General features: G+C 39.0%; 1 protein-coding gene across 3 annotated transcripts in view; it reads left to right on the top strand.

Annotated features, from left to right (window-relative positions):
• Window positions 1–36: 36 nt before the first annotated feature.
• The window catches only part of USP24 (ubiquitin specific peptidase 24), a 70027-nt gene continuing 50905 nt past the window's right edge, over window positions 37–19158 (top strand). For all 3 annotated transcript variants that reach the window (XM_068953238.1, XM_068953239.1, XM_068953237.1), the window contains exons 1-8: window positions 37–363; window positions 11256–11421; window positions 12402–12469; window positions 13882–14025; window positions 14677–14799; window positions 15727–15762; window positions 16359–16424; window positions 17933–17998. In XM_068953238.1, coding sequence (XP_068809339.1) covers window positions 52–363; window positions 11256–11421; window positions 12402–12469; window positions 13882–14025; window positions 14677–14799; window positions 15727–15762; window positions 16359–16424; window positions 17933–17998 — 981 coding nt within the window. In that variant the 5' untranslated portion in view covers window positions 37–51. The remainder of the gene's footprint in view (window positions 364–11255; window positions 11422–12401; window positions 12470–13881; window positions 14026–14676; window positions 14800–15726; window positions 15763–16358; window positions 16425–17932; window positions 17999–19158) is intronic.

Below are 19158 nucleotides of genomic sequence, written 5' to 3'. Positions count from 1 at the left end.
GTCGCTCGGTGGCGGCTCCGCTCCGCGCCCCGCCGCGTCGCCGCCGCCGCCATGGAGAGCGAGGAGGAGCAGCACATGACCACGCTGCTCTGCATGGGCTTCTCGGACGCCGCCGCCATCCGCAAGGCCCTGCGCCTGGCCAAGAACGACATCAACGAGGCCGTGGCGCTGCTCACCAACGAGCGGCCCGGCCTCCACTACGGCGGCTACGAGCCCATGGAGAGCGGGCAGGGCCCGCCCGGCGGCCACGGCTCCCCCGCCGGCGGGCAGGGCCCCCGCGGCGGCGACGGCGACGGCAGCGGCGGCGGCGGCAGCGGCGGCTTCGACCCGCCGCCCGCCTACCACGAAGTGGTGGAGACCGAGGTGAGGGGGCGGCGGGGCCGCCTCGGCCGGTGGGGGAGGGCAAGGCAGGGCAGGGGGGCGGCCCGCGCCGCGGCGGCCGCCTGACAGGCCCGGGATGGGGGCGGCGGGGCCCGGTGCTGCCCGCCCTGCCTTCCCACCCAGGGCACATCGGGAGCTTTCTCCCGCTCGGCGCCTTGCGTGTCCCTGCCATCGCTGCAAGGTGAAGAGCAGCTCTCCCCCCCCACCCCGTTTTTTTTGGCATTCTAGGAATGTGTGGCCACGATAGGGGTTTCCCCCCCCCCCCGCCTTCTTGCATAATCCGAGTGCCTAATGGGTGTAATACCTTCTCTTTTTTTTTTTTTTTTTTAACTGTTTGCACCGTATAAAGGAAAGTGCAGTCGGGGTATTACTTTGCATATGGTTTTATTTGGATAAGCTAAGCAGAAATAGAATTACAGGAGGTTAAAATGCTTTTAAAACGAAGGCTCTAACTCATTATTTAAATTACAACTATGTTGTAAAAGAGCACTTAAGTGCTGAAAAATACTAGCCTTTCACAGCTCCACGCCTTCCACCTTCCTTGCCCTTTTCTCTGCTCTCCTCCATGCTGTTCCAGAAGTCCAAACTCCTCAGGCAGCAGACACACTCGTGGCTCTTTCCCTGGTGCCTTTTGTGCATGAAACACATCGTAGCACTCACCTGTAAAAGCCTTCTCCTTCTCCAGGTCTTTTTTTTTTTTTTTTTTTTAACTTCCTAGAGTGCTCAGAGGAAAAGAGCTAATTGATAGTGTCCAGGCTGTGGGACACACGGGGATAAGAACACAGGAACAGCCCTACTGTATCATGCCAAAGGGCCACCTTGCTTGGTCTCTCTGTAACGTGGCTAATAGCAGATGCCTAAGCACATGAATAAGAACAGGGAAACTCAGGTACCCTCCCTGACTTTGATGAACAGTACCCTGGGGAATTCCTAAGCCAGGAATTCTGTGTTTGTATATATGTATTAAAACATAAGTGAAAAATACACACACACACACACACACACACATCTACTTGCACGTAAGTGTAGCTGTGTACATCATTCATCTCTATAGTTTCATTATACTGTCTTGAAATCCAGTCATGCAGAGTTAAGGAACATGATCCTCTTCAGTAAGTTAACTAGGTTACATCTTAGCTGATATAAGATGATGATGATGTACATGTGTGGAGTAAGATGGTCTGTTGGACCGCATATACACAGAAGCGGAGACACTGTTTACTGATCAGAGCAATAGGAAAGTGGTTCCTAGCCTTTGCATTGAAGGGTTGGGAGTGAGTGAGAGTTATTGTCTTAATGCTGCTTGTTTTCAAGCAGGTCTTTGTAATCATCAAGAGGGTGGGTTTTTCTTTCAGGTATTTTGTAGTTATAGATGTGACAGTCTGGGTTGTCAGTGTGATGTTTAAAGAGATGCTGCTGTCAGCGTAAACTTCACAGAAACAGTTTTTTTTTTTTTTTCCCCCTCTGCTGTTCCTGTTACAAATGACACTTCAACAACTCTAAGAGGACTTTTTTTCTGTTATTTCAGTTTGTGTCTCTGATCAAACTTCAGTTATACTTCATAGTTTCCTTTACCGGTCACGTTATTGTTTGCACTCATTTGTGTTGTTATTAACCCCCATAAGGGGAAATCAAACCACTTGAATATAGGCAAATAACTACACATCCTCAAAATAGGAGTAGGCACAGGAGGACTGAAGTACCACTTCTACATAAAACTTTTTCATAAATTCAAACCCGAATTTAATAATTGGATTAATTTGGATATGAAGGTTCATCAACTCTTGCACATGTAAGCAAAAGAGTATTTATGTAATGTTAAAGTTTTACCTGGGAAAATCTTAAGACTTGGGATTGTTGTCTCTGCTTATTTGTCTAATACTGCATTGCAGTGTAGCAGCTTTTGAAATATATTTCAAAAGGGAGGCAAATTATTTGTGATCAGCTCTTTATTATTCAAATTCATCTGGAACTGCACTTAATAAACTAGAGATATTATTTAGGTGGTTCATCAGCAAGAAATTTTCCATTCAGCACAGACTTATGGCATATGAAGCTATTCAAAGAGCCGGTTGCACAATTATCTATGTTATTCATTGAAGTCATATACATTATGTTGGAACATATTGTATGTCATGCATAATACTATCTTGTGGCAACATAGAATTCAGATGTTATTTCTGTTTATCTCCCTGTCACCATCATCTCTCTAACAGCTCTTAAAGTACATGTTCCTTCTCCTCATGGTACCCATTTTCACATTTATGTAGTGGAAAGGTAGTGATTTTTTAGGGTTTTGGTCTGGTTTTTTGATTATATGTATCAATAACGTAAATGAACATACAGATCGACAGAGCACAACTATTAGAAATTTTCTCTTAAAAAAAAAATTTGTAGTCTAGTAAACTCTTTCATGAGTCAGTAGACACAAGTTAGGGTTAGATTTTGTAGTTTAAAAATAACGGGAAAGCTTCAGTCATGCCTCAAGGTTATGTAGCAAATCTGTACTTTGTATTTACATTCTTTTTTTGGCCAAATGCAGTTTACGCTGCCTATAAAAATAGATTTATGAATGATTAAGCACTTCCCATTTTCTCTAATCAGTAATGAATTCGTTATGTTTGCATATGGTTGCTGTTACATAATGTTAGAATCTGTTTTGTTCAGTAAGTGTGTTGATCAAAGAAAGGTTTGTCTGTGGGTTTTTGCTGAGACTAGTGCAGCAACCAGATATGTATTGTATTATAAAAAGTGTGTTTCATTTAGATGCGATAGTAAAACCAATGTGAATCCTCTTTACTTTCAGTGGTCCAGGCTTCTGGTCTTGGAGGGCATCTGGAAGCATTATGGAAGCCTGAATTTGAAATAAGTGGCCCAGAAAAAAGACAGCTACTATGAGCTGGTCTGATATGCATGCAGTGTTTTACACGTGAGCGTTGAGATACGGACGTATGCACATCCATTTTCACAAGGGCTGAAATTTCAGTTTCAGCAGGCTAATGTCTTCCAAAGAACAACCGATTGATTGAGTGAGAAGTTAATCGCTCTAGTGTGTCTCTGCAGTTGATCTCGTTGGCATGACCACGCTTAACTCATTAAAAGGAAAAGGCCATTCAAATTTGGAAATACAAAGGGGTCTTCACGTTTCAGAAAGATTGCATGAACCGATATCAGTAAGTGCAACTTTAGTGCAGCTTTCAGAGTCCTGCACCCTGTAGTGGCAAACCTGTTTGGGCTGAGATCACCTGCTTTTATAAGGGCTAACTTTGCCTCTTTGACATGACATTTGTGTTTACGTCTGTTGGCTGAAGTAAATCTGATAAGTGTATTTTGGCAAAAATGTGGGATACTGGTTTATTCCTTAGACAACGTATGGATTTTATGGTGTGATTTTTGGCAAGGATAAAGAGTTGTGTTCATCTCCTCATATGACTGTGAGATGCATTGTTACATGAACTGCTGATAACTCCTTCTCATTTGAAATGAGACCATAAATGAATATGATGAAGATATCTGTCAGTGTGTCCATGAATTGGGATGCTTTAGCCATAGCACTGGCTTTTGTAGAGTGGGGAGGAATAGGATGGAGAAGACCAGGTCAAATGAATGCGGTGATTGTGACCAGAGAACCTCAAACTGTGGTAAGGGGTAGGAACCCACTGATATTAAAAATACAGAACATGGTAGCAACAGTATATATACCAACAGTTTGTATTGCCTTTCCTAAAATAACCTTGATTTGTTTTTAAACAGCTTCTGAGAGTCATTACTATGTCCTTCTTGGTAAATTGTGATTAAAAGATTGTATTACCTTCTAGCTGTTCCAGTCTCCTTTAGCATGTGTGCTTTTGGTTTCTTTAATTCATGGATCAAAAACTCATGTATGCCAGGCTTTACCTGAATAAGGTTCATATTAAAAATTGTCTAGATTGCTCTTAGAAATGTTGTTTGCTTTCACGAGAAGGGGTTTTTATAAAAGAAACAGACCAGCACCTTCAGTCAGGAACAATTTTTCACTAGTCATACTGCAGAACTTTTGTGTTCAAAACCCTATCTCTCCTCATTAATAGAGCTCAGTACTGCAAGCACTTTTGCTGCAGATGCGCTCTTGTCACAGTGGGTATGTAACTTAACCTCTCATTTAGTTTCCAGTGTGTAAAATGAGGGTAATGGTTAGTGCTATATAGGTGTACTGCAGATGTTAGACTTGTGAAGTTCTTTGATCCTTGAATGGAAGGAGCTGTATTTATTTAAAGACAAAAAAGCTATTTTAGTATTTAGCCTTCAGGAAAATGTGATGAGTTTCACACTACAGTTTTATAACTTTAAAGTCAGCTTCCTCTCTCATAAGTAGAGTTGAGCTATGCGAAAGTGATGCTGGCGTTCTATTGTGGAAGTTTTGCAGTGTGGCTTGTCTAGGAATTGGCCTTGTAAAACAATTAAGCAATCAAATAAAGCTTTGTGGTGAATTCTGGCATTGAGTCCCTGGCTAGATGCCATCAGAATGTCAAGTGGAACGGGTATTTTAGCCCTCCTGGTTTTCAGCATCACTACGTTCAAAAATACTCGCCCTGGTGTAGCACCTCTTTCGAGATTCAGGGTATGTGAATGCTTTCTTGGATTTCGAAAGAAAATGACCTGTTTATCGTTCTTGATAAAAGATACAGAGATGCTATGTGAAGATAGGGGAATGGGGGGCAATACTGACAGATGCAGTTTATTAATTTTAAATATAAGCTTTGTTTCAAATTATTTATAAACCCCTTATCATGGAGTATGGTTGTTGAAATAATCTTCAGACTGAGACTTTTAAATTACTAGTTCAATAGTGAAGGTGATGTCTGTGGAGTCAGTGGAGGTGGGAGATAACTCTTTTGTATAGCCAACTTCTCAGCTGGGCAGGAAGTCTCTTTGCTGTAACGTTCTCTGGAGGCATTTTCTGGTGTTCTTCCCAGTTTAAAGGGCTGTTCTGTGGCAGCTGTTTAATAAGGAAGTGAAATTCTGAGGAAGAATGAGAATAAAAACAAATTAACCAGTGTTAGAAGTTAATTCCAGCAAATCATTTGGATTGCTTTTGGATTAAGGAACAGTGGCTCTTTGTATGAAGAGGGCAAAGATGGAAAGGAAGTGCCTATTTCTTTTGTAAAGCTCTTAATTTGAAAAACACATGTATTTGTGCTGCTGTAGGAATAGGCTTTGGTATGTATGTTTCAGTTATGCTTGATGGGCTGAACTAAAAAAAGTCAAATGTACTCTGAATGCTTCTTGCCACTTGATCTCCCTGCTCACTACTATAAAACAGTTTTGACTTTTTGTTCTGAAGCTCAGCAGAGCAGACCTGGCAGACATTTAAAGATTGTTCATGTAAGTTGACCTAAGGATATGTCGCATAACTTTAATTCAAACTATTTTCTTAGTTTCTGTTGTGCTGTACATCGCTACACACCTAAAAAATAAAAGTGTGCGTAAGTGTTCAGCAGTATTATTGAATTAAGTATTATTGAACTTCAGTTTTGGTCACTAACGTTTTGTAATAAATGCTTTATCTAGTGTTCCTGCAGCGCTTCTCTAGTGATACTTGGTGATTTGGTGAAGGAAAATAGAAGTATTGGCCTAATTTTCAGCTCTAGAATTCTAAGCATTTGTGATTCATTGCTTTATTATATTAAAGCACAATGTTTATCTGATACCATGAAAAGTTATAGTGAGTTATTTGGAAATAAGCATTTTTTTTTGTGCTTAGGAAAATTTAAGAGTTAGGAGGAATAGTGGTATCAACTCAGTAGTGTCTAGGCTGGATATTTGTGGTTATGCTTGTGGAAGAAGTCTTTTAAGTGTCTCCAGAGGTGATACTGAAAACATAGGCAAGATAAGCGTATTTTCCTAGGTTTCTTATGAATGGCATTCCCAACAGTATTTTCCGTGACCTTTCCATGGCCTACAACTAGTTATCAAACTTGAAAGTATGTTGCCAAACATGGTGGTTAGAAATCTGACCGTCTCTAATTCCACAGGGTACTACGGTAACAGTATAAACGGGCTAAGAACTTCCTCTTTTTATGTTATGTGGGTCTTATTTAATATGATTTTTACAGAACCATTGTTCATTTTGTTATAGTGCTTACATTTGTATTTGTCTCCAAATAATGAGCAAAGTGCATTGGGGAATACTGCATAGTAACATTGCACCATCAGCTTAGAAATTGAGGATCCTAGTACAAGCAGTATTTTTTTGAAATCCTAGTTAATTTCTAGCTTTGCTGAAAAGATTTTTTTTTTTTCCCAAGCTCATGTTGTGTCTTTTTTCCAGTCTTACACAGTGCTTGGGTTGTGAGAGATGGGGGAGGAAAAAGCCATATTTTTTGGTGATTGATTTATTAAAATCTCCTACACCTATTAAGAAGCGTTTAGTCTAACTATGCATGCTGGATAAGGCACTCGGAATACTCTCAGTTAAAGTCAGAGTCCAAAAATTTCTGTGAAAACTTTCACTGCTTAATCTGCAGGTGTCTTTAAAGCTCTGATCCTATTGCATATTGAGAGAAATGGGACTTTGTGTTCTGTTTTGTAAATTATATTGAATTCAGGATGACATATGAAACTTAGCTCTAGTGATACTAAATTGTGTTGGTAGTCTTATATTAATTTAGCAAATTTAATTTGTAATCTAACTGTAATTGATGCTGAGACTACTAGTTAGTACCAAAATACTTTCCTAAACTCCGTATTACTTTATGTAAAGGAACAAGTATCATAAGTGTCAATGACTTTAGCTAAATGCAGGTTGGTGAATCAATTAGCTGAACATTGCAGAAATGCACTTTGAAGTTTTCATCTGTGAGCTTGTGGCCAATTAAAGTTAATTTATACCTCACTACTTATGAGGGCTAATCTTTGCTCTTTGTTGGTCTTCCATGGCAGGTTTTGTACTACAGACTAAGGTAACACATTGTTAATCAGATATGTAACAATTCTTATTTATTCACGTTTGTAAAGAACTCTGGTAGGTACCAAGTCCCGTTAGAGAGGATCTTTAAATCATCACTTGAGACTTTTTGAGTGAAGATATTATTCTTGGGCGCTTGTATGTATACGTATGGACATATCCACAGTTTTACACCTTGAAAATAAACTGAAAGAATCAAGTAGCCCTGTTAGACTGGGGCAGGGTGTCTTCAGGGCTCTTGTATAGTATAGGGCTCTTGACCATCCCTTCTGCTGTGTACAAGGATGTTAAAGGTTTGCTGGCAAATGCTTTTTGGTCTTAAGCCTTGAGCTGCAGAAGGGAGAATGTCACAGGGTATTTGGCCTGCACCATGATTTTTCTGTCTCAGGAAAACAGATAGTTCCTGACAATTCTGAGACGTCTGTCTTTGGATGTACCTGTTGACTAAAAGGACCGGTTTCTTTGCTTTTACCGTGCTATTATCAGAGAATATCCCTGCAAATTCTTGAAATGCCAAGTGCCAGTCCAGTATTAAGTCTACTAAGACAGAATTGCGTAGTCCTGATTTAGGTCATCAAGAGTAAGCAATGACTGGGAGACACTGTTCTTAAATCATCTATTTGGTGGGGGTGGGGGGAAGGTTCTGTATCAAAAAATATGTAATCCCCAAAACTAAGACCCAGAAAACCACTTCTGAGGAGACTGACAAGGCCTTGTGTATTCCTTACTTTCTTGTATAGCATATTCTTTTTTCAAAAGCTTTTATTAAAGCTCTGAACCAACGTCGGTAGATTCTGTAATGACGGTTCTCAGCCCTTCCTTCAGTCTTGCGGTGTAGATAGCGATTACCTATTCAGAGCTGTGATGTCCTGCATTTGTGAATATCAACAGAGCAAATAAGGTCTGCAGCGTTTGTTGACTGGAGAGCCAACCTAAAATTATCGAAAAGCTTGCATTGTGCCTTGTTGCAGAATACTTTGTTAATACAACTGCTGCTAATAAATCCCTTGCTTCAAAGAGCAGTACGCAGATCAATTTAAATTGGATGGTGAAGCGTTTGGTTTTTGTTTGGGGGGAAGGGTTGTGTGTGGTTGTGGGGGGGTTTTGCGGAGGGTATCCTGAAAGATGCTGTATTTATGAAAGAGCAGCCATGTGTTTTTGCAGAGACTATTATTCATACTAGATATGTTATAAGAAACAAGACTGCATGTGTGGTAATACAAAATATCTGAGAAAGACAGTGGTCTCCAAGAAATACAGGGTATTAAATTAATGGTTTGAAGTAGATTTTGAGTTTGACTTCTAGACTATCTGTGCATTTACTGGAGACTGTTTCAGGTTTAACAGCAGTTGTAAAGCTGCTTGACGTTCTGGAATTATTACATAATTGAACTTGGTACTTAATGGGCAAGGGTTTAGTAGCAGAAAAACTGACATGCAAGAATGACTTGTCTTCTCTAATTTATGGAATGTGCTGAAGATGTGCTCCTTCGTTGAAAGCAGTTGCTTATGTTATTAGGGCAGTATTTCCAGTACCGCACCCATTGTTATTTCTTTGTATAAAAGACCTTTTTTCCCTTTTTTGTTGGTAGATTGAATCCCGCAATGAGCTACTGATATCCTTAGCACAACTGTAATTTTAATGCCCTTATTTGGAGAAGCTGAGCATATAGTTAAGAAAATGTTTTACTTCAGTATCTCCTCATGAATTTCCTTCATATTACTGACTCTCTTACAAAAATCACTTACAAGAATGAGGTAAACAAAGAAGAACTATGCTTAAATGTAGTTGGAGAGGCAGAACAAGAGCTAAAGGTTTTCAGCAACAGTTGAACCTCTGGACTGCTATTAGACTGCGTATCTCAAAGACTAGTGTTATTAATGGATATTTTTATTTAACATGGACACCTGTTCCTAAGGGATGGAGAAACCATGGCTCAGCTAATGTGAACGCTTGTTGAAATGTCACTTTCATTTGCTGCTAGTCTAGGTTGAACCGAATTCTGGGGCCTAGCTGGTAGGTGTTTATGTTGCACTCAGTCTTCCTTTTTTAGACTAATTATCGTATCACATACTCTTACCGTAAGGGCTTTCTTTATAAATGTACTTTTTTTTTTCCCTAGTCTACAAGAAATGGGTTTGTGTTCTGGATAGGTGTCATCTACAGAAGTCATAAGCTTAATTGTTGTTTGTTTAATCACTGCAACAGGTTATTCCTTAGACAACCTTTGCTTTTAAATACCTTCAATGTCTTTCAATAGTATTAAATTAACTTCGACCTCCAAACATCACTTTTCTGAAAGCTGATAAGACAAGATTTACTAGACATGAATTGCGCTAGAAATTCCATGCACGTTACTGGATCCTACAGCTTTGGAAGTTGATATCCAGATCTCTTAAAGGAAATACAACTTCCCGTAATGACAAACTTGGGACTAAATGATTAGCAGAGTTGTGGGAAGGTGGCAAATTGCTTCCCAAATACTGACATGTTTTCTTTTCTGAATACTATTTTATGCTTCATTTCTGTGAATATTAATGCTGATGTTCAGAACAGATTATTAAGACTAGATGCTGCGTGCTGTGGTCGCCTGCACCAGTGAATTTTGTAGGGTAGGCGCTATACAACTGATGTTTTTGGCTTCATATTTCTCAATTATTATGAAAGTGAATATGAAGTGTTTACTTTTAATAAACAGACCTAATCCTTCAAATGGCAAGTGCAGTGAGAAAACCAGAAGCACGCTTCTCTGCATGGATTGATTTCATTCTTTGCATACAACTTCCTCTTGAGTTTATTTGATTTCTCTTGGTTTATTCCCTTCTGCTTACTTCATTCACTTTCCTAACGCTGTTTTTTACACTTGATTATGCTTACTGCTTTTCCTTCTTCCCTTCGTGTTCCTGGCTTCTCTCCTCACGGGATCTTGTTACTATCACTGCACTTCTGTTTCCTTCTTTCTCTGACAGTTGCTCCCAGTTGCTGCCAGTCCTGATCCAAACAGTCTGTCCTTTCTCCTGCTTGAGTTCTATCTGCTGTTTTGAAGATAGAGGAAAAACTAGCCCATGTGAACTCTTTACACATGGGGTAGCCAGCCTCGATGTGAGGTTAAAAAAACTAAAGAAAAGAAATAGATAACTTGTCTACCCAGCCTAGTTTTTCATCTGGCACTACTGAGACAGTTACCTCATATGGCACTTAACAAAGAATGTGGGGCTAGTGTTGTGGTCTGACGGCGCACAGAAAAAGCTGCTGTTTAGTGACACCAGCAAGGAAACTGGTAAAGTTGAGCTGCTTCTGCTTGCTTTTTCCCTGTCTGCCTCCCAGAATGCTTTCCAGTAACTCATTTTGACTACAGGAGAAGGACAATTGTAGTCTCCTTGTCAACTATATTTGAGATTTAAATTTTTCTTTGGATAATTAGCTGGTAAGAAAAACATCCTGATGTACTGGATTAGTCTTGTTTTTTTCTTAATGTGATGGGTTGAGAGGCTGATCAAATTGGTCTCCCTTAGAATAAATTATTCCATGTTTTACAGCAACTGCTGAACAGAGGATTAATATGCAAAGTTCTGTGAAGATCAGGGTTTGTACTCTACAGTCCCACAGGGACTAGAAGCAGTTATCACTTGAGTCTAGAATCTGTTATGTTGAAGAAAAGGATTTGCCATTTAAATAGGCAATTAGTCAGCAATTAGTCATGTAAACATAGTGGTTATCGCCTACAGGACATATATAAAGGTATGGTATCCCTTGAGTTGAAATTGAAATATCAAATTCTACTTTGAAAAACCCAAGCAGCCTCAGGGTTATTGAGAATGTGATGTGCTTGTTATAGGCATAGCCTTCTTTTCCAAAGTTACTAAATCCTGTAAAGTGTCTAGGAACAATAAAAATTGCCTCACTTGAGCCTCTCTTTATTCACAGAAAAATGATGAAAATGGGAATTGCTCTGGTGAAGGTATTGAGTTTCCAACAACCAACTTATATGAATTGGAGAGCAGAGTTTTAACAGATCATTGGTCCATACCATATAAGCGGGAAGAGTCCCTAGGCAAGTGCCTAATTGCATCCACCTACCTAGCAAGACTAGGTAAGTTCTATTTCTACTCCTGTAAAAATAATCTGTTCAAAAAATTTTTATAGACAGTTTAGTGGGCAGTTATGGCTTCCATATCCATTTTACCGTTGTTTACTTAGCACCCTGTGAAATGGTTGCATCTCTTTAAGTGACTAACAGCGAATTATACCTAATGCTGTAAAAAGAATGTCAATCTCTTTTTCTAAAGTTGTTTGTATAAGCTTTTTAGAAAAAGTAGAGCACATGTTTCTTTATGTCTTAATGATTGTAGGAATTACTGTTTTTGAGAGCTGAATTAGAGCTGTGGGTTTTTTTGTTTTTTGTTTTGTTTTTTGGCTGTGCTGGTTATGTTCTGTTAGTAAAAACAAGCTGTCATCTAAATTCATGCTGTATCAAGCTTGCATAACTGTTTTTTTCCCCCCTAGTGAAATGCTTATACTGCATTAGACTTGAGTTTGATTTTTCTGTACCCAGTACTTTGACTGGGGTTAAGCGTGTTATGGAGGCATCGTGCCCAACTTATGGGATAATGATTGCAAGGTAGTTTTTCCATTGTGCCTGATGGCAGACTAAAAGAAGGTTATAATCTGTTTGAAGAAAAGAAGTTGTTAGGTGGTTTTGGTTTGGTTTTTTTTTGTTTTTAACCTATGTGCTGTATTTTTAAGGCTGTAAATAGGTTTGGTTTTGGTGGGTGGTGTGAAGCATGAGAAATGATTTGAAGTTAGTATAAGTTATAAACTTTGAAGGGAGAAATATTTATAGTGCTAATCATACTTGAAGAAGTCGTAAAAGGAGAAACTTTCGGAAACTTCTTATTACTAAAAGGTAAGTTATTTTGACTGAAAAGGTAAGTTATTTTGTGGCTGAAAAGCATCGTGCTAGTTATGCATGGGCATTAGGACTTTTACTGATGTTGCTTGGTGTTCCCAAAAACTTAAAACACGCTCCCTAAGGTAATCTTAAAACATATACCATTTTTCCTCTCTGTAAAGGCCTTTCTGATTCTGATGAGAATTGCAAGAGATTTATGGACAGATGCATGCCTGAAGCGTTTAAAAAGGTATGTAGGTAACTGTGCACCACGTCACTGTCTTTGAGTTGTTCATGGTGGAAGTAGTATATTATGTTCCAGACTGATATATGTTTGAGAAACTCTGATAACCAGGGAATGTATTCTTAGATAAAAATCAAACTCTTAAGTCACAGTTCTGCAACTGCTGCACACAGGGCAATCACTTTTTTTATTATTTATTTATTAATAATGGCTCTATAGCGGTTATCGGAGCCAAATGGCAGGTGTAAATATCCTTGGATACAGCCATTAATGGCAGGTTTCCTTTGACTCTTCTTTTTGTTCCCCCTTTGGAGGGTTGCTAAATTCTGTCATGTCTCTTTTCAGCACCTGTTTAGAACTTGCCATCCCCTCAGTGCTTAATGCCTTGCGTGCCTCTATGTTCTTGTCTGGGTTATTGTGAATTTTCTCTGTGGAGAGTCCCAAGTCAATCTGCTTCCCATCCTTCCATCCATTTTGGTTACTGCCTAAAACCCTTGCCTACTTGTTGGACCATATGTGTAAACACATGAATGCACTTTTTTAAAAGAACTCAAAATTATAAGCATGTTTAAGGAAGATAAAGGTTTAAGGAAGAAAAAAATCTCTTATTCCATTTGGCTTTTAGAGTAATAACCATGCGTAAAAAGCTTTTGAATCACTTGGTGTTTTCTGCACATTAAATAAGCAGTGTAGATTGGTGCTCTAGAGGGAGAGTCTGTGAAATCTAAGTGTAGAATGTGTTGACTTGCAAATATTTCAGTAAGTCAGTTATTGAGCCTAATATTGTGTTATTTCTTAAAATGGTACAAGAAGTAATTGTTAAGTCTTTTTAACTGTAAAGATTGCTGATGTTCAGACACAACTAGCGATAATTAAATGATGTTTTTAGGTAGAAACTTAGTTATCTTTAAATTTGATCTAATACAGTTGTTTAAAGAGCAGTTTCAGTAGGTGTGAAAGCAGCATTAAATACCTCTCTCATAGTACATTCTCTTTGTTTTCTTTGCTGATAAAGACAGCTCAAAAAGTAGGAATGGATGGGAGTCATGCAGTGCAACTTTGTGGCACACCAATTTGAAGACTTTTGTGTGCTCCTTCTGCAAACAAGTTAGTTGCATATTGGTTGTGCCTTACAAAAGTTAAAATCTTAATAGCAAGTGAAAGTGGAAAACTGTTTGCTTTGCTACATTTGATTTTGTCGTTCTTCAATGAAATAACAAGTTTAGTTAACTCTTAAACCATTAGGGCAGGAAAAGCATCTAAAGTAACACACCAGGCAAGGGTTACTATGCTATAAGGAAACATTTGCTCTGAAAACAGTCAGTCTCTGGAGTTGCTATATTGCTCTTGTTTTGCATGATTGTGCTCAAGCTTCAAAAATTCTTCTTCTTTTTTTTCCCTTTTTTATTTTTTGGTAGCTATTGACATCCAGTGCTGTTCACAAATGGGGAACTGAAATTCATGAAGGGATCTACAACATGCTCATGCTGCTAGTAGACCTGGTTGCAGAAAGAGTAAAACAAGATCCTATTCCCGTGGGCTTGCTCAGTGTACTTACAATGGTATGTTTGTGTCTCTGATGCTGTTTCTAATAATGACAATGTTTTGAACCCAGGGATCTGGTTAAGTAATATGGAAAATAAGGATATACTATTTTTTTCAGTGAATATCCTCAAAACATAAAGGTTTCTAGTAGTAATCGTCATGAATTATACCTAATATTTTTGTACGCAGTATTTGGGTATTCAGCATCTAATATTTACATTGCTGCTGCTTTTTCTAACTATTTAAGTCATATTATATTGATTTACAGTCTTCAGCCATTGTTTGCTACAGGTATTCGACGTCCAGTGTCCAATTCCTAAAAGGGTGAATGCTGTTCAACACTTTTGAAAACTAGCTCTCTTAAAAATATTTCACATCACTTCTGTTCATTTTTGAAATCTGACACTTTGAGTTTATCTTCCCTTTATGTGAATTTCTGGCTCACATATAATTCTGTATAGACAATATACATATTCAGAACGCTTTATATAGTGAGTTAAGAGGCAGGAGAATGGGTCATCTGTTAAACTGTTTGGGGTTTTTTTTTTGCTAGAACTGTAGCTGTCAACCAGAGGAATGTTCAAGTGAAAGAGCCAAATGTTATCATGATAAGTTTAGAGATTGTGGGGTAAGCCTTACTGTTCATTGCCATCGGCTTTTCTTTCAAGGCATTTAACCCTGACAATGAATATCACTTCAAGAATCGAATGAAGGTATGCCAGAGAAATTGGGCAGAAGTCTTCGGGGAGGGGAACATGCATGCTGTCTCGCCCATATCCACTTTTCAGAAGGTGAGTGTAGCCATGCCCTAATACCTATTTTTAGGGCGGATGTGTGCTTCAGAAAAGATTTTTTTTTTTTTCTTTTTTGGATAATAAGCGTTTTTAACTCAGGAAAGCTTAAATGTGTCATCAAGAATTACACTGAGCAGATCTTGAGTTTGTGTTGATCTTTAGAAATTAATTTTTTTGTCCTCTGAAATTGTTGTCCCAGTTCCCTATTGGAGACTGGATTTGCAAACTGTTGCTCTATCTCTCTAGAGTGTCACAGTGATCAGACAGGTAGATCTGTTGTATCTGAGGACAAAATTTGTCTTGCGGTTGAGTATGAAATGGCCAAGATAGCTCCAAGTGTATAAGCATCCATTGGCTGTATTGAGTTTTGTTAATAGCTCTAGTAGAGAATTCATGTTTTTCTGAGCCCAAGGGTAGGATAGGATATCTTCAACTTAAACACACTGGCAAGGAGTCCTTTTTGACGTTTGCACTGTCTTATCACATTTGTTGCAGATGTGTGGATTTAAAAGAGGAGCTTCACTGCTGTTGGGTCTCTCCTTCAGGAAACAAGTTGTGGCCATAGAAACAAAGTTCTATGCCTGCTGCTTTGGGACAGGCTTTTTAGTAATGCTTCACACTGCTAATGTGCTAAAATTGTAGTTCCTTGTGAGTCAGCAGCCACCGTGCGTACTGTTGTCACAGCACGTGGTCAGTGATGTCAAGCACAAAAGGATGATGTTAATAGGAACCTCCCAGAGCTCCACCTATATGCTTCATAAAGGAGTTGTTACAAACACGTTTTCTTTGAAATAATAGTGCATGCGTTCAGGGTTTGGGTTAATGATGAATGTATCTGTCCAAATCTCCATTTCAGAAGACAAAAGCTTAGCATTGATATTGCAGCTACTAATTTGTTAATGTTTTAATTGTTTAATTGTTCAGGAACCTCATGGGTGGCTGGTGGATCTGGTCAACAGGGTAGGTAAATGTATACCGAGCAGAATTGTCACTTGAATTCATTCCTCTTGAGAGATAACTTCCTTCCCCTTCCCCAACTCCCTTGTTTTTCACTCTCTCCTTAGAAAGTGGCAGCCACAAGAAGTAGGGGGGCTTTTGTTTTTTGTTTGTTTGTTTGTTTTCAGTGCTGCCCCCTACACATAGGGAAAGGGCCTTGCTAAATCCATCTTGGGTTACTGCCTTCTCCCTTGATCACTGTTACACTAATGAGATAGCTAGTGCTAAAGGAGGTCCAGAGCTCAATTTAGGCTGCAGTGATGTTCCCCAGCTGCACATTCACTGTCATTTTATGTGGAGCTAGCTTTCTTCCCCATACCCGTTGTTACCAGAGACAGAGTTTCGAACTTGATGTTCAAGCTAGTACCCAAGTATAATGCTTTGCACTCCCTAGTGTGCCCCTGAAATCTCATGAAAACACAAAGCTCATGTTGAATGCGCTATTCTACAGTAAAGGATACTTGCTGGCAGCCCAGGAACTCTTAATGAAATATTTGATGTAAAAGCATATTTAAAATATAAAATACTGTAGTTCACTGATGTAATACTGATTATTTCAGTTTGCAGAGTTGAGTGGATTTTCAGCAATTCAGTCAAAACTCAATTCAGAAGATATTGAACTTGGGGTAAGTTCATTTGCTGTCACCTCTGTGGGTTTTGTTTTGTTTTTTTTTCCCCTTCCATAATATTCTTTGTGAAGAACCAATAGCATCCCTTTTGACAGTGCTAGTGCTCTTACCTTTTGCTTTGATACCAGAGCAATGCCCCCACAGAAAGCTGGGGTAGTGCTGTCAGACTGGAGATGAAATGAGGTTGTGCATAGGAGTCATGACTAAGGAGCTTTTGAGACTACAGAAAAGAGAAGGAGTTAGTGTACCTTTCTGGCTGACATTTAGCCTTCCAGTTAGATGTAAATCAATGTAGTGTCACTGTATATGCTCACAAGTATGTCCTCTTTGTTTGTTTGTTTACTTTAGCTGTAGCTGCATTTACCTGTAAGCAAAGTAAATTCTAGCACTTTGAAGAAAGTGTGGAATTGCTTAGGAAAAAAATTTCTTAGGAAGCCAGACACGGTCTAATCATAAGCAACTGTTTAAGAGCTATGTAAAAAATGGACTAGTTTAACGGCTTTAAGCTAACTTGTGTTGGCAAAGCCTAACTTCTTGTTTTTAGCTTCCTAACCTATTTTCAGGAGACTTCTCATTTTCTTTCAAGTTTTAGAGAACAAGAGGGTTGCAGGAAAGCCGTGTCGCTTAGGATCAGTCCCTGATCTGTTTGTTTTTTCAGTGAACTGCTATCTGGAGAGAATTGAACTTTGTTTGTTACAGTGTATTCATATTTGCCGCTTTATGGGAGAAGTTCATTTGTGAGCATGACAGAATAAGGAAACTCAGCTTAGATCTTGATACTGTAGCAGAAACTTTGACTTTCCCTAATGACTAATAATTTATTGCTTAGGAAGAAAGTTTTGTTCAGCATTGCTTAACTTAGGCTTTGAGCGCAGTGTGATGCAGACTCAATTTTATAATCCTTTACCTTGTATGAGGAGGAAGCCAATTCTGGTGTGCTGTATTGGAGAATGGATGTCTTCAAGCTCTTAATATCCTGAAAGTGGCTATCACTTGAAAATGGTGGACTGAGGAAATCTTGACGCTTACATGACGCATTTGCAAATGCTTCTTCATGCTTAATGCTTCAGGAATGAAATTCAGCATATAGCTTTTCATCTAAGTCCTGCGTTCACACTTCTCAGTGCTGTAGAGAGCAACCTAAATGTAATGTGTCCATTTTTGTCTATTTATTTCTGTGGCTGAAACCATGATTAGACTGTGAGAAGATTTAACAGAGTGATGAAAGGCCTGAGACTAGTGAAAACTGAGAAGGCACTTTTTCTTTCAGGCAAAAATATATTGTACGTAGTGCGTGCCATAGAGGTAACGAGGTAACGTCTTTCCTGGACCATGCCTTATTGTCAAGGAGTTGCATGCCAGAATGAATTTTGTAACAGATAACTGGAAATTATGATGTGAGATGCATAATACTTATTCACCTTCGTTTGCCTTCTAAGGTACAGATCACTAGCTCTGAAAAGACCTCTCATCTCCCCCCTAAAAATTTGCTGTGTTTCTTTCAGGCAATCTCTGCGTTAGTTCAGCCATTCGGAGTTTGTGCAGAATATCTCAACTCTTCCGTAGTACAGGTAAAATGCCTTTATTATGAATGCTTTTCAGCAAATAGTAAAGCCTTGAAACACATAGTTGTAGTAATTTGTTGAGATTTAGATGAGGCTTTCTGTGATCTTAGACAGCATGGTTTTAGAAAGGCAACTATGTAGGACCTGTTCTTTTTGTCCTAGGAATTTGAAAAATCAAACGAAGGCCTGAAAATTGATTCACAACTGTGGTGGTGTGAAACTATCCTTCAAAACTCATACTGCGTAAAGCACACAAATCATTTTGAGCGTGCCCATTTTGGATGAATGTCCAGCTTCTGTTTTGGGGTTGAATTCGAAGCTTGCTGTTTGTGAGGCAGAACACACGTCTTCTCACAAGATACAGTTAACAGGCAATAGACTCAGTTCTTGAAACGGAGCAAGGCTGTGTGAAGTGCTGCATCAAGGAAAGCAGCTTTCACTTACTGATTTAGGAGCCGATTGGAGAAGGAGACCAGAAGTAGCATGTGTTACCCAACAAGAAGTTAGTCACCACTGAGCAAACAGATGAGTTATTGATTGGATTTTTTTTAAGAAGGTAGAAAATGTCCGTGTAATTTCTTGGCATATTCTGAGGGTGATGGATTGGACAATGGATTGGACAATGTTCAGATTCATTTTCTAAGCACAGATATCTTTAGTCTCTTCTTTATAACTGCAAGAAGGAGAAGTTGTGCTACTGCCATTAGTAATCTTTATCAGTGTAAAGCATGTGAGAAAAGAATCTAGCTTGGTGGATGGATTTTGTTTCTAACTTTCTGACTGAGATCTAGCACGTGGTTCTGAGAACCTTCACCGGAAAAATTCTGGTACAGAGAAAAAATCCGATGAGCTATATGTACATGCAGATGTGCTCGTGGCTGCTTATCTGCACTCACCTACAAAAACTACTAGTTTAGAAAGTGACTGAAAGTCTTTATTTGAAGAGGAGATCGGTAAGAAGCCACTGGAAGCCAGAGGGCCAAACATGTCTAATAATTGATGTATTTTGAAAGGTCATTTATTTTAGCCTGTATTGCAGTGGTCTGAAGTTGACTTCTTACTCTAATTGCTTCTTTTTCTGGATATACTCAGCAGGATAGTTCATATATTTGTACATGCTGCTTTATGTCTAAGATAGTAGTGAGCTTTAAGCTAAGTATTTCATT

Source organism: Struthio camelus, chromosome 8, assembly GCF_040807025.1.
Source record: "Struthio camelus isolate bStrCam1 chromosome 8, bStrCam1.hap1, whole genome shotgun sequence".
NCBI classification, from domain to species: domain Eukaryota; kingdom Metazoa; phylum Chordata; class Aves; order Struthioniformes; family Struthionidae; genus Struthio; species Struthio camelus.
Note: the sequence above shows the minus strand (reverse complement) of the source record. Positions and strands in the feature narration are given on the sequence as shown.